This window comes from Mauremys mutica, chromosome 6, assembly GCF_020497125.1.
Source record: "Mauremys mutica isolate MM-2020 ecotype Southern chromosome 6, ASM2049712v1, whole genome shotgun sequence".
NCBI classification, from domain to species: Eukaryota; Metazoa; Chordata; order Testudines; family Geoemydidae; genus Mauremys; species Mauremys mutica.
The window spans coordinates 13110328-13126524 of NC_059077.1; the positions used below are offsets into that span (position 1 = coordinate 13110328).

A 16197-nucleotide genomic window follows, 5' to 3' on the forward strand; every position below is an offset into this window, starting at 1 on the left:
GTTCCTGGGCTCAATGGAACCTCCCCACAGGCTGGGGAAGGGTCCTTTAGCCGTGGGTGGGCTTGCACCCTCCCACCTCCCCAAAACCCAATAGGACCCTGTCACAGTGCCTATGAAGAATCCTAAAGCCACAACACACGGTCAGTAACTGGAACAACAATGCCAAGGTATTACATCAAAATCTTTGACCAAGTCTATCCAGACCCCTTTAGCTGCTGCCATGCCATTCTAAGTAGTAAATTCCAGTAGAGTATGACTCTTGGCAAGTAGCAAATCAAAGCCATATGATTTTAATGTCTAAAGCGATCAGGAGTTGGACTTAGGAAAAAGTATTCCCTCATCTGCAACTGGCCAGGTGTTTTATAAGGTTTTTTGCATTCCTTTGAAGAATCTGTTGATCTGTTGTGGTATGGCAAATCTTATAGGCTTGTTTTAGATAGTATTCCCAGTAATAAGACTTTAGTGTTCTACTTCAGATTGCAGATGTCATTTAGTTATATTTATACCACGATTCTCACTCAACCAGGCATGCCCAGATTCTATGTTCCAGCAAAGAGGATGCACAGAACCTAACTCTAATTTGCATGCCATTGGCAAGTCAGTTCTTGACGTACAGTGCATTTGGAGTAAATATGAGCTTGCAAAGCAGAGGGCATACCTGTTTTCTTGGATTACAGGATAAATGCTTTTTCTTTTAAAAAGAAGACTACAACTTTAGTATCTGCTTGTTGGGAGTCAATAGGAGCTGTGAGCACTCAGCAGCTCTGAAAATTAGCTCCCCATTTAGAAACTGCGAGGGTTCCTCTTCTAACTGGATAACCTTCACTATTGATACAACTCTAGAACAAGGGTGGTCAAAAGCACAACCTGAAGGTTGAAGGGAGTTCTACACAAAACTAATGGATACCTTCAATTTTATTAGAAGAGAGACATCCTGCAGAAACTACAGGTCCCAGCATGCAATGGGACCTGCAGCCTCTGCAGTTTGCACCTCCATCAGAGTGCCTTCTTTCCACTACATTTAATGCCACTTTGGCCCTGAGTCTCTTTACCACTTACCAACACAGCTTTGTTTGGGTAAGGTCTGGAACAAAGGTAAAACTCACAATGGTGCCGAGGGAGCATATAAGGTCCTTCACACCCCGGAACCTCTACACTGAAGGATCATGCGGTGTCTAGGGCCTAAAGTGGGTCACCTGAACGGGGGTGAATTTTACTCAGCGTTAAAGAAATCATATTGCATATAATTTGGAAATACGTTAGCAGACTATGGGTCTGATTTCAAAAGCCCTCAGAACTGGCCTAAGTCTACTCCAGTGATGTCAATGGTAAAACTCTCGTTGACTCTAATGGGAGCAAAGGTCAGCTAAAACCGCAGAGCATATTTAAAAAGCGTACATCTCTAGTAACGTCATTCATCTGCTGCCAAACTTTACTTTCTAATAACCATTTAAATGGATTTCCACTTTAAGAATAAATGCATTTAAATGATTACAAGCTAAAATATTTCCTTGAAGAAAAGTCCCCATGTACAGAATTCCTGTTCTTTTCATTAGCAAATCAATGTACCATGAAACGACAGGGAAGCACAACTATTATGTCAGTTTTCTTTTTTTTATTATAGACTTTTTATCCACATGAATGATAAAGAAACTACAACAGAGTTAAATACCTTTTTTTTCGATAAGTGATTATATTCTTAATTACACTCAATATTAAATTGTAAAATATTTCCAGAAGAGTACAATCTTAATTCATACAGCAGGCAAAGTACCGGAGGAGGAGGAGGAGGAGGGGGGCCGGGAGGAAGGGGGCGTTAGAATTTTCAGTCTGCTTTTCAAAAGCACTGTGTATGGCTAATGCTTTTCCTTCCATTCAGTCAAAGGTGATTCTGGCCCATCTGATAAGACACACATTTCTTTTCATCAAACAATCACTATTCAACAGCAAAAGATGAACTTGCAGATGTTTCCAGTGTTTGTAGCATTGAAAGGTTTAGCAGTTCCTTTCGCAGCTTCTCCATGTGCTTCAAAAGCATTTTCTCAGACTCTGTCAAGTTCAATTGTCCTTCTAAAAACACAGAGACTTAAACTTTGGTACCACCAAAAGATCCAGTACAGGCATTTTTTGATTTTTTTTGTTTTTACTAATAAATGGCTGCTACATTCTATTTTACATGGTTGTCCATGATGCTTTGAGGTCACTTGTCCTTGGGCTCACAGGAACCTGAATTTTTTGTTTGCATTTTAAATTCCCAAGCCCTTCCATTTCTCAGTCTTTATACAAATCAGATTTCTGAGTGGTGGGTTGTATCTTACAAGATAACAGCTGCAGAGGATCCTGTGCTTCTGTTATTAAAAGAGAGGGAGAGAGAGAGAGCGTGAACATGAGAGTTTATCAGTGGTAGCACTTTTTTATTTCTTTACTCAATTTTACAAAATGGATGTCTCCCTTTTATTTCATAACAGTAAATTCAAATGGAACAGGTAAAAGAGCACTTCTTCATCAAGGGTGTCACCTAGTGGTTAAAAGAGGGGAATGGAGTCAGGACTCCTGGGTTCTATTCTTGGCTCTCTATGTGACCTTGGGCAAACCACTGCCTTTCTTGTGCCTCAATTAATGCCATCCATTAAACGGGATAGAAATAACTTACCCACCTCACAGGCACTTTTGTGAGAATTAGCTAGTTATTGTATCTAAAGAACTGTGAGAGCCTCTCATGAAAGGTGAAATGCAAAGAGTTAACAAAGCGTGGTCAATACACCACAATACAGAGTACAAACAATATCCCACTTCAGGGCAGCTGAAGGAAGCAGCAGTGCCAAGCACACAAAGGTTTGCTGAGAGGCACAGAGCATTTTCTAAAAACCGTGATATGGTTTATCGGAAGGAGGCTGAACGGACGTTCACAATACACCTGCTGGCAGTGGAAGGAGAGATGATACTTCAAGGGTGACTTTCATCAGACACATCAGGCATTAATTGAGTAGCCTGTGGCTGCTCAGCAATGCAAAGTTTCTTTACCTCCCTCAGAGTATTTTGTATGTGCACATTTCCTCTTGAGGCAACTCCTTTTGGCTTGGCACATTGAGAATCAGAAATTACTTCTAACAATATGGTTGTGATTCTCCGCTTGGCTGATTTAGCTTAGCATTTAAGTAACCACTAATCTTTCAAAAGCACTAGGGTCTACTTAGAGAAATCCCTGTTGTCTGCAGGGATGTCACTGAAAACAAAAACAGCATGAGAAATGCATCAATCCTTCGCTCTTTCTGCACATAAATGTGAGGCATTGCTAGCTGTGATGCCACTGTCATCTCACTGGTACCAACAGCTTCTGTGCGGTGCATAACTGGGTGTGAAAACCTGACCTCTAGCACAAGAGCATTAGAGGGCTAATGTCATGCTCAGACAAATGGTTTTCTTTTAGATCAACACCTTATTGAATTACTCCAGTGGAGGCCCCTCTCTCCCTTAGGGATTTTTCTTTTAGTATTGAATTTATTAATATGTTTTAATTGTATTTTAAATTGGTATTTAATACAGAATCTATTGGAAGGCAGTCAGATAGTATGGTAATGAGAGTGGTGGAAGAACCTATACAGAGTAGAATAGAATGATCTGAATGTCATGTTGACCTGTGTAACTAACTATGCGATTGCTTGGGGGCAGGGAGCATTAGTTATCAGTCTAGCTACTCTCTGTTTATGTCTAAGTTTTTTATTTTTAAATCAGTTTCCCCCCCCCCAACAAAACGCAGGCAAGCTTTAATAATCTATGTTATCAAAACCTTGTTCAAATGCCCCAGACTTTCTCCATAATTCCTTCCCACTGAGGATTACCGTGATCTCTTTGTGTAAATAGAAGCTCTCTCTTTTCTAATCTCTCTATTCCTTTTGAGGGATTTATTCAGCGATGCCACAATACAGAGTTTGTGACATGATAACTCACCACCAAGTCTATATGCTTTGTGTCTCTCCCCCTCCCAGCCTTCTTTGCTTTGCCAGACAAGCAACAGAAACAAAAATGCCAGGGGCTTCTGCCACCTGGAAATGGAACCTCCAAAACTGCCTCATCCTCCCAGGACTTTGGGAATGTTATGCTTCCTGCAGTGCCTTTGGCCCAGGTCAGCAAAGGGACTTAGGTGCCTAGAAAAATCACTGGAATCCCCAAAGCCTGAATTAGGTGCCCGAGTTCTTTATACAACGCAGGGGAAGAGAGAGGTCCAAAGAATGGGATTCTCAAAAGCCAGCATGCTAGGTGGGGTGCTGCCTCGGTTAGCCAATGGGAACGGCTGGTGAGAGGGATGTGTCCTAAGCCCCGCCCCTCTCATGGAGCCTGGCGCCTAAGTCCGGGCTGCAGGGAGGCATCTCTCTTTGCTTGCCATCCACAGCCAGGAACGCCTCTCCTGCAGTCAGGTGACTTCGACACCTAGGCCTTTTCCCACCAAATGGCCAAGGAGGGAGGAGGAGGAGGAAGCCTCCCATCCCATCCCATCGCATCCCATAACCATTAGCCCAGTGGCTAGTATATTCACCTGGGGAGGTGGGAGGGGCCTGGCTTGATTCCCCCATCTGCCTGAGGACAAGGAAATGTGACCAGTGGTTTCTCCCCTCCCACTAGGCTATAGAGCGATTCTCATTCTGTCTGTGGTCCAATTAATATTTAACTATTTAATTTAGAGAACATCTTCTACAAGAGAGACTGAGGGAGACCCACACCAGAATATCCTAGAGTCCCAGTAGTTATGGCACTCACCTCAGAGTTGAGAGGTGGGAAACCCCTGGCCAAATCCTGTCTCCTCAGCAGCCAGGTGGGGGAATTGACCCAGGATCTCCCACATCCTGGGTGAGTACTGGACTAGATGTTCTAATGGAGCCCCCATGCATTTTGTGTGGAATTAGACATGCTCAGAGCACACCTACCAGCTCAGGCCCTGCAGGTGAGATAGAGCAACACCTGTCTTCCCCTGGCTTGAGAACCGCACCGGGGCTAAGGCATGAGATAGATGCCTCAGAACTGGCCTGAAGCAGCAGTGCGCATGCCCAAAGGCAGAAATGTAGGCACCTAAAGGACCTTTTACAGCAAAAAATGTAGGAACCGAGTGAGTTTAGGCATCCACGCGGTTAGGTGGTAGCTGAGTGGGGCTTTTGGGGATCGCAGCAGTGCCTAAATCTGGGCTTTAAGCACCCAAGTCCCTTTGAGGATCTGGTCCTTTGAGTCCAAATCCCTCTCTACTCTGCCTATAGAATGTACAAGACTGCCAATTAGAGACAGCACTGAAGAACCCAGCAATGACTTTGGAAAATCATCAACTTGGTCAACACTGCCATCAACATCAGGACGAGATGGTGGAATTAAATTATCAGGTGCAAGACATCACTGAAAATATGAATTATTAAAAAAACCTAAGTTTGGGAAGTCTTTAAAGATCACGTGCACCCTAGAATTATATCCATTTCCTTCTCCTTCCTGGCATTTATAGCATGCTGTCCCTGGGAAAACCCAAATCCTGGACACGTACCACATGCATGATGGGTGAACCCCTCTATAGATACCATCAGGCCAGAGTACTGACTAAGCCAAAATAAAGCTTTCAGGCTAGTACTGGTAGCAATGCTTCTGTCTCACACAATGAATCTCTTAATACTTGCAATGGCAGTAATTAGAAATATGAAGAGTTAGTTGCCAAAATACATTCCTTTTTAACAAGTTCACCTTTTAGCTTTTGCTGAGGTGTGTGCCGAGCTTTTCTTTCCTGATCAAGCTTGCTGCATAGGGAATCTGCAACGACACGGAGACAAAGCCACTGCGGTAAGCCAAGAATTTGATAATAAAAAGTGTCAAAGCCAGATCCTTCAATACAATGGAATCCTTGGAAGTTAATTTATTTTGCCTCGCTGTAATATTTTAGGACAAGATGGTTTGAAATAAAGCAAGGAGATCTTTAAGCAGTTGGTACAAATGTGAGGCAGACACAAAATAAAAACAACACACCAGGTCTTACAAACCAATGTAGTATATAAGTTCTGAGAGGGTTTTCTTAAACACATATAGCAGTAATCTAAAAAAATGAACCAACCAACCTAGCAGCAAAAATCAGCTGCTGTGTAATAAAGTGGGCAGAAGTATTTACCTCTGTACAATTAGAACAAAAAAAAGTAAGGGTCTCATTCCCTACTCATTTATATCAGCATAGCCTGTTGGACTTTATAAGTTTCTCCTTGATTTACACCACCTACAGTGGAATCAGTAATGAAAAATGGAAGGAGAACACAGAAAAAAAGATACATACATGAGAAAATATTGCAGCTGGGAATGATTTATGCAGTAGGCTATAGAATACAGCAAAACTCTGCCACACCCAACATTTCTTCATGTTTGGGAATCCAAACTACTAGAGATTTACCAAATTTGGACACTGACTTAAATGTTCGGAAGTGCCTTCATCATGACTGCAAAATGTACCGCGTGGGGACACAAACAGGTAATTGCACATGAGTGACCTGCTTTTGCTTTCAGTTACACCAGTATAAATCAGGAGTAACTTCAAATAAACCAGTGTAAGCGAGATAGATCAGTCAGGCCTAAAGCCTGAAGCTGCTTGAGCAAAAAGGGCTGACTAACTGTGCAAATGTATGAAAGAGGTCAATGAGCCACTTTGCATATGCAACTGCATATTCAACACAGGAAGACAGGGATTTGCACTCACATACCTACATTTTGTAGGCTTAACCTAAGAAATTATTTCTGAAAATCAACCCCTCTCAGTTGTCCCAAATTGTATTATTTTAAAGTCCTGTTCTGGTTTTCATTACACTGAACCCCACAGCATCCAAGAGTATCTGCATTATACTCAGGGTATCAGTGTACTTGTGTAAGTTACCCTACCTCAGTGTTATCCATCATCGAATGTGCTTGGTAACCATATATGGGAGTAAATGAGAGACCTGGTAATTCCCATGAAAAGACTAAATCAAAGAGCTTCTACAACTCAAGAGTTATAGAATCGCCAATGAAGCGAGGCCAGTCTGAATGAAAGTGGCCCAAGAGCCACAACAATGAGATGTTAGAGAGAACAAATGCATGAGCCTTCTTGGCTCTAGTCCTTCAAGAAGTATTCCCCTCCCACTCAGGTGCAAACAGCACGAGAGGGGAGTGCACACGGACAGAAGGGGAGAAAGAAAAACAGAAAGAGGTGGCCTAAAAAGTTCATGATTTTTCAAAGCTCAGCTGTTTAAATGGCTAGTCCTGCCTCCCTTTCCCTTCAGAGCAGGAGAGGCCTGCTGCCAGAGCCTGGATCACAGTAGAGAGCGCTCTCTCCCTGGTGGAATCTGCTCCTTCCAATGGCCCTGTACTATATGAACCTAGTGATCTCCAGCATATAGTGAAAGGCTTCCCCTGTTTACACAGGCTGGTAAATTAGCAATCTTTCAGGACAGGGATTATATACATGTATTTTATTGGGTTACTCATTTGGGTGACTCACAGTCAATGCTGTTAAACTGAATGTGAGATGCCCAAACACTAATACAATCAGTGTTTTACGAATAGTTTCACTGCAGTGTTCTCACCAGAAGGTGTAGAAATCTTGCCCATACACACAATTGTTAGCAAACAACATCCACTTGGATGGCTGGCACGAATACCGGAGATCTGCCAAGGTTTTACAGACCATGCAAGTATAACAGGTTCATATTGTCACAAGTTAACTGTTCTTAAATAATTTCTCTGATATATTTGGCATGACAGGCTTTTTCTCCACATGTGTAGGTCTGTCCGTTTTACCTTTACAAATATGTAGCTGTAGGCCAAGAGGGAAATTTCCATTTTGTTCCAGAAGGAGTTCAGCTATAGGGCAGTACCAAATCATCTTCTGTGTTCCTCTCTGGAAGATTCCATTTCAAGCCTCCACAGCAGCAGTGGAACTAGCAGAGTTTAATGCTCTTCTCTGACAACAGGGTCCCCCGTTTTTATGCTTTTGTGGTGGTGATCACAATAGAGATAACCAGAAAAGCAGGAATGATCCTCAAATAGACATGAAGATCCAGTGTGTTCCTTATATCCTACGTCACAAGAATGTGTGCTGGTATCAGCAATAGTAAAGGAGTTTCTGTGTACCATCCACTGAAGGTGGCTCCATCATTGTGTCGTAATCCTATGTGAAATACACGTGGTTCACTGTACTGACTTGAAATCGTTACCTGTGTGGTTGAAAGTTGGAATCTCCATTTGTCCAGTGCCCTTGTTTTAACTCTGTATCTGAATAATCTGCTTAGCCAAACTGCTCCAGGTGGGTAGACACACAAAATTAGTCAGACTCTGGTTTAGCCAACGCAAAAAGCCTACCACAAAGACTATCCATAAAGGGAAACAAACAGATGTGTAGTTTAACACACACATCAAACGTTGCTTCTAAGAGCCAGACTTTCAAAACAGCCTGTATTTATGCATGTGGTATTTTTGCATAAACCAGGTATCCAAGCCAAAAAAGCATGCGTTCAGAAACCTCCATTTAGCATGTGCCAACTGGAGCATAAATTCAATGCAAATGGGTTTGCACTGGAAGGGTGTGATTCTCTTCCACCTTGTGCAATCATTTAAACAACTATGGAGAGTGAGTATCAAGCTCTTTCATTGTGACTGGGTAGTAGTGTAAACTGATTGTCACTTTTTTGCACTTTGTGCAATCAGGTATGGTGCGTGTATATTCTCTCATATGTATAAGAAACAGAGCACAAAAATTGCATGCTTTTTTGTGCACATGCACAAGCAGTGGCTAGTTTCAGGCCCCTTTGGAAAGCTGGCTTTGGATACATAGGACAACCATTTTTCAGTCAAATGAATAAGTGCCGATGACCCTATTACAAAATTACCTAAAAGGAAAGCCATTCGGTTGATCCCTCTTTATTTTTACTTTTTGCAACCACTGACTCCACAATCAGAGGGGTAGCCATGTTAGTCTGGATCTATAAAAAGCAACAAAGAGTCCTGTGGCACCTTATAGACTAACAGATGTATTGGAGCATGAGCTTTCATGGGTGAATACTCACTTCGTATTCACCCATAAAAGCTTCTGCTCCAATACATCTGTTAGTCTATAAGGTGCCACAGGACTCTTTGTTGCTGACTCCACAATGACATCCTTTTCCAGTCTGGATTTACCAAACCTTGGGAAAGGAGCATTGTTCCATCTTATTAACATAGCACATTCAGGGACACAGGTACAGGTTTGGTATTTTAAAAAGTAGCCATTGGCAACCAAACGACTAGATAAAATGGCACCTGATTACCCAGCAGAGCAGCTTGCTGTATGTATTCAGAGTCATATATGCTGACGTCAGTAACAAAAGGAAGTTTTACTGCTTTATACCCCAGCAGAGCCAAAACCAACTGTGGGGGAAGAGAGTTGGATTCTATTCCAGCTCATTCACCAGAGTTGTTAATCAAGCAACTGTGGGACTAAGTTCTGCTCTCGTTTATACTTGTCTCTCTGTAAAGAGGTCAAATGAATGCAGAATTTGAAGACAACAGGGCTGCATAGTGTCACCAAACATAGAATTTGGCCTGAAGTATCTCCATTACTGGTGATAATGCATGAGATGGAGAGAACCAAGCTTGCAGAACTGGCAGGTATGTTTGGGAAGGGAAGGGAAACATCTTTTCATTTGTAAAGTGAGAAAATCTGACTTGGATATCAGGAAGAAACAACAATGGGGTCCCACAAAGCCACTTTTTACATAGTTAGCTGGGTATCAATGGACATAAGTACCAGCTGAGGACAGGGCTGGGCTCGAGGAATCCAGAGCCACTCCGTAACACTGATTTCTGCCTCTAATATCCTTGCCAAGGTCAATATAGTCTAAAAACTTTAGGCAAAGAAACAAACTGGTAATGCCATTGACACACTGAGTTGCATTGCTACTCGCAGCCAAAGAATTCTGAATGGCAGACAGGCAGACAGGTCCTAATCTGACTCATTCACATACAACTAGATACACTCTCACACATACACTGAACATCGTGGTCATAAAAAGGGGCCTGTCCTTCATAGAACATAAATTGTGAGCTCTTTAATTGTAGTGCAACTCCATTGGTGGGTTGTTTTTTTTAAATTACAGTAGCACATTAAGGACCCAATGAGGAGTGTGGTCTCCTGCCCTCAAAAATCAAATTGTTGGGCAGAATTTTGTTTTTTGGTGGCTCATGATCATTTAAAAACCTGCATGAATGGCGGGACTGAGAGGTAGACATCAATTCTGCAGTCAAATAGTTGCTGGATTACTCGGTTCTTCAAAGAGGCCAGAAATGGAGATAGCTCCAAAATGCAGCACATCCAAACTCTGAGGAAATTCCAGTTGGATCAAATTATGGATCTGAACTTTGTGACCAGCCCAAAGTTGAGCAAACAAAGAGGAGGATTTGCCAGAGTCCCTTTAAAATAAAAACCAAATAGAAAGTGAGGTCACTGTTTGAATGGTTTACATTCCTAGTTTTTATAAAAGCACTGCTGCATTACACTGTAGAGTGTAGAAGGGTCTATTAGTTACCCTCTGGAGAGCTGAATTATAATCATAGGATAACAAAACAGTAACCTTTTCTGTTGCCCTGAACAGACTAAAATGTCACCTCTGATCTGTTCCACGCATGGGAAGACAGTATGAAAGGTGTTCGCCTCACCTGCAGGATGTATTTGACAGACAAAATATCCAAGGATATACAGGAGCATACTAGACGTCGATCAGAAACCATTGTGAAAAACAGGACAGAGTCAAATCAAAACCAAAATGGAAGCATTTGATGAAAACCACTGTGCTCTCTCCATCTTTGGAACACAGGGTGTTGCCCATTGTTTATTGCTGCCCAGGTTTTTTCCATCTGGTGCACAGATAAATAGGCAACTGCTCAGAAGACTATACTAGCAGATTTGTCGGACCTGGAGTCTCAAGCAGGTGCTCAGAGAGTAGCTGATTAGATTTTTGAAGTCTGGAGATGCTCATCAGTTTGGTCAAGTTGGACCAAAATCAGACCTACCATAAGCCACATCTCAACTGGGGCTGCACCCATTTACACTAGGTCTGAATTTACCCCACCCTTCTAGGAGGAGATTTTCATTCTCATGAGCCATTAGGTCAAGTGTGGTGACCATTCTGGCTGAAGCCGTTGTATTTTATTTCAAGCATGTAATCTTCCTCCAAACATAACTACTATACTTTGTCAGTTTTTGGTGAGGGAGAGGACTCCAATGTTTTAAAATCCAGTTTCTCATTAGAGGCGATGATTAGTTTCTTCTCACAGGGCTGCCCAGAGGATTCAGGGGGCCTGGGGCAAAGCAATTTGGGGGCCCCTTCCATTAAAAAAAGCTGCACTACTATAGAATACTATATTCTCGTGCCCCCCCCCCCCAGGTGGCCCTGTCTTCTCAGCAGAAGGAGCGAACAGATTGGAACATTTCCACTCGCTACAGTGCACGTAGTGAATGAACCTGTTGTTGATCGACTCTTTTCTCGTTGACAGTTGCTGTAGCTCACATTGGGGTCAAACTGCTGTTAAAAAAAAACAACCCCACACTGGGCCAAATTCTGCAGTCAGTTACCCCCACCAAAGTCAGTACCCTTTGCAGAGGGTGTAGCTGAGCGCTGAATTTGGCCCATGATTTTTCCAGAAATTAGTAATTTTGCTCCTGCCTGTCAGGAAGTCATAAAATAATCTTTACAAGTCCATAGTGGAAAAAACATTAACATTAAATGTATTGATTGATTATTTTAATTGAAGTTTTTAATGGAGAACTTTAAAACTATGAAGCGTCCTGGCTGCCATAAAGTGCAGTAATCACATGGAAACAGCAGAGGGCACTTCAAGACTAATATATGGCTTCAAAATACCTGTCACTCCAGTTCATCCAATGTTGTTGGTTTAGCAATTTATTATCTATCAAGTGTTCTGCATTGCAATTTCACAATGTAATTCAAGAATAGTGACAAAAGAATGTGCATTCAACGTAAGTATTAGCTGCACATGCGGCACTAGCTTCAAATACTGTTTCCACATTAACAATCAAGACACAATTGTCATTTACATTAGAAAGTCTTGGGAGTAATTGGCATCTGAAAATGATGCTTCAGGCTAAACTCTCTCATGCTTAGTCTCAGCCCAATGGTGATTTTTTTTGTCCTCAAAATGCTATTTTTGCGCTTGAATAACTCAAATTCAACTTATTTTTAAAATTCCAAATGAACACTGGCTTAGTCAGCAATGATCAGACCTGAACAACTTTGGTATAGAACACTGGTTCTCAACCAGGGGTACATATACCCCTGGGGGATGCAGAGGTTTTCCATGGGGTAAATCAACTCATCTAGATATTTGCCTATTTTTACAACAGGCTACAGAAAAAACACTAGGAAAGTCAGTACAAATGAAAATTTTATAGACACAATGACTTGTTTATACTGCTCTATATAATATACACTGAAATGTAAGTACAATATTTATATTGCAATTGATTTATAATTACATGGTAGAGATTAGAAACCAAGCAACTTTTCAGTGATAGTGTGCTGAGACACTTTTGTATTTTTATGTTTCATTATGTAAGCAAGTCATTTTTAAGTGAGGTGAAACTTGGGGGTATGCAAGACAAATCAGACTCCTTCCAGGAGTCTGGAAAGGTTGAGAGCCACTGGTTTAGAATGAGCAAAGTTATAAGTGTTTGAAAATCATACAGTGCAAGCATGGTATGAATTGTTTTTAATATCATGAGGTGAGGAGCTAAAGACATATCTATGCTCTTCCGGAGTTCTGCCCATTGAAATAAACATGCACAGATAATATATTCACATTACACGACCCTATACACATGAGAACATTCATATAAAACTTGTTCAGTGTGTTTATGTGACTCTTACATTAAACGAATGCAGTTGGTCAAATTCTGCAGTCAGTTACACAGTGTAAATTTGGACTAACTCCTATGAAGTTAGTAAAAATACTCCAGTTACACTCTAGTGAAAATATAATCAGAATTTTGCCCATGTGTTTGTTTGAATAGGCAACAAATAGTTCTTCTCTATATTCTTCTTGTTTCAGTATAAAAGGAAATTCAGTGCAGACAACTAAATTAATGCAATGCTATCACTGGATGCACAACCAAAAAAATCAAGAAATTCAAACTATGATTCCCAAAGTACCCATAACGTACATATATTTTAAACCAAATTAATCTATGATGTAAATCCCCTGAAATTAATGGAGTTATACCATGGATATATTTGGTCTATAAAGATTAAAACCATATGTAACAAAACAGAATATACTCATATGCAAATGGCTTACAGTTCCTGTAGGAAGCTTAACTTCAAATGTACTGACTATGTGTTTAAATTCTCAATCGAAATATTAATGAAGATTTTTGCACTGAATTTAAAGAAATCATCAGCTATTTACTGCATTATTTTATGCTAATTCTTTAAATACAAAGGGCCATATTCTGGCCTTAATTGTACTGTTGCAGCCTTGCTGATATTAATGGAGCTGCACAGATGTGATCAGAAATTGGCCTAAAAAGTTGTTATTCTTCCCCCAATATTCTGATAAAATTAAACAATAATGGAACTTAGGCAGTCCCAGTGAATGGAGAAGAGATCCCTAGATTTTTGACACAGGACTTAAAAATACAGGTTAGAGCTTGTCACTGTAAATACATCCATGCAGTGCTATGTAGCCATTTATTAAACAACTATTAGTATATTTCTGGCAGGCATTGGGAAACGAAGATGGTATAAATTGCCATGATCACATTTCTATTCCTGATCACGAAAACAATAAAACACTGAACCTTGTGATTTTTGCATTTGCTGTAAATTAAGGAAATTTTCCTAGTTGATTGGATGGAGAAGAAAATCTGGGAGATCTAGTTTGCGATATAACTTCAGAACTCTGATTCCTCAAAACCTATGAGCATTACAGAGGTGCAACTATATGTTGTCGAGGCAAAGCTGTTGTGAACCCATCTAAGTGGCTACTATACAGGGAGGCAAAATGCAGCTTTAAATTGTTATCCCAGTTTCTGATTTTACTAAAGAGATTTCAGAAAAAAAAAAAAGTGTTTGACCCACTACCAGGTTTGGAGGTTATGCTATTTAGCTGCATATCAGTGACCATAGTAGTCTGCAGCAAGTGCAGATAAAACAAGAGGATTCCAGGGGATGGGAGGGGAGAGAGCTAATTGGGCCCTGTAGCAGGGTAGTCACCCCGCTCTGGCTCAGCAAGGGTTAAAAGCCAGCCCTTGGAGAAGGCTGAGGCTGAGAGACAATCGGAAAAAGCGGAGGAGAGGCAGCCAATCAGGCCAGGCTGGGCCCTATAAAAGGGCTACAGGGCCAGAAGGCAGTGAGTCTCTCTCTAGCTGTGGAGAGAGAAGGACCTGGCTGCCTGGGAGCTAAGGGAGTAGAGCAGGGCTGGAGAAAGACAAGAGGAGCTGGGGAGCTCCAGTCTGGCAAATCCCCAGGCTGTGGGCCTTGCTAAAGGCCAAAGCAGGTATTGGGGTTGCAGATGTGTAGCCCGGGGTTAGGCAGAGGCAACTGGTCTGACCCCCTTGCCAATGATGAGTGGCCTTTACAGACTGCAGTTTGCCCCAGTGGGAGGGGACTAGATGCTGATTGGCAGTAGCCAGTGAGGCAAGGTGGGAGTAGAGGGGGGGAGGTTCCCCTGAGAGGGGAAACCCCAAGAGTGGGAGTCCTGCTGGGGCAGAACTCTGAGGTAAAGGGGCACTCGGGTCTGGGAGGGACACGGGGCCGGAGGCAGGTGGGACACCGGCCAGCAGAGGGCGCTCTGGAGCTGGAGTTGAGCTAATTCCCGAGATGACCAGCAGGAGCGCCGGCATTGGTGACTCTTCGACACTGCTACAGGCCCCAATTCTGCAAACACTTACACATTTGCTTAAATTTTACTCCCAAGAGAGTGTTCCCATTGAACTGAATGGAACTACTCAAGTCTTAAAGTTAAAAGCACTTGTTTAAGCATTTGCCAGATTGGGACATTGATCTCCAGCTATTGCTACTAAACTATAAACAGGTCTGACAAATGTTCCTGCCTGACTTCAATGGAAGTCTCATGGCAAAGACCAGTCTCATGGCAAAGACCAGCGTATTAGCAAAATAACCCTCCAAAATTTGTGGGGGAGAGAAAGGGATGGAGACTAACTGCAGTAATCCCAAAACATGAAAATTTCTTAACTATGGTCAGGTTTTCTTCGGACAGAGTTTGGGCTCCAAAATAAATGGCCTTACTTTTGGAGATACTGAGTACCCCCAGCTTCCACTGAAATCTCTCTGAAGTTAGCTGGATTTGGGGAGCTCAGCATCTCTGAAAAACCAGACCACTCCCATGGGTGTCTCACTATGGGTATTTGATCATTTTGGCCTTCAGCTTCCCTATAGTATTCCAACATCATCTTCTAGGTCATGACATTAACCAAAGGTTGGATGACCCCAGGGTCTGTGACAGACTCAAGGAAAATATAGATCCTCAATTGCAGAACTGATCTAGATAAGTGGGGATATTTGGGAAGCCTGTCTCATAGAAGTGTTAATAACACCAGGCTGATGACTGTGTATGAAGAAGGTTTGGCACTTACAAGATGAACATTAACTGAAACTCTTCCATTTACTAGATACTTCTTTCTCTGTGAAAGATTATCCACAGTTCTTTGACTTGGAGCAATCTCAACTTCTAATTTCTTTGTTTGTGTCAGTCTAGGTTAAACCTTTGGGACCAAATGTTCAAAACAGACCAATCATGTAGAAAGACCTAAGGATACATGTGTAGACATCGACATTCATGAGCAACATACATTACTTATTCATGTTAAAAAAAAAAAAGTTTAACAGCTACATATGCACAAATTTTGCTGGGCTTAGACAATCTGACCCTTAATGCTGTTAATCACTTTTTGTAAATGGGTGAAATTCATCCCTATGCAAACAGTCACTACAAGTCTATACGAACATAAGAATGGCCATACTGGGTTAGACCAAAGGTCCATCTAGCCCAGTATCCGGTCTTCCGACAGTGGCCAATGCCAGGTGCTCCAGAGGGAACGAACAGGTAATCCTCAATTGATCCATTCCCTGTTGCTCATTTCCAGCTTCTGGCAAACAGAGGCTAGGGACACCATCTCTGCTCATCCTGGCTAACAGC

General features: G+C 41.9%; 1 protein-coding gene across 1 annotated transcript in view; it reads right to left on the bottom strand.

The window, feature by feature from the left end:
• Positions 1–1732: 1732 nt before the first annotated feature.
• The window catches only part of SKOR2 (SKI family transcriptional corepressor 2), a 38991-nt gene continuing 24526 nt past the window's right edge, over positions 1733–16197 (bottom strand). Inside the window, exons 7-8 of the mRNA XM_045021350.1 lie at positions 5719–5784; positions 1733–2348 (exon numbers count right to left, since the gene is read on the bottom strand). Coding sequence (XP_044877285.1) covers positions 5722–5784 — 63 coding nt within the window. The 3' untranslated portion in view covers positions 1733–2348; positions 5719–5721. The remainder of the gene's footprint in view (positions 2349–5718; positions 5785–16197) is intronic.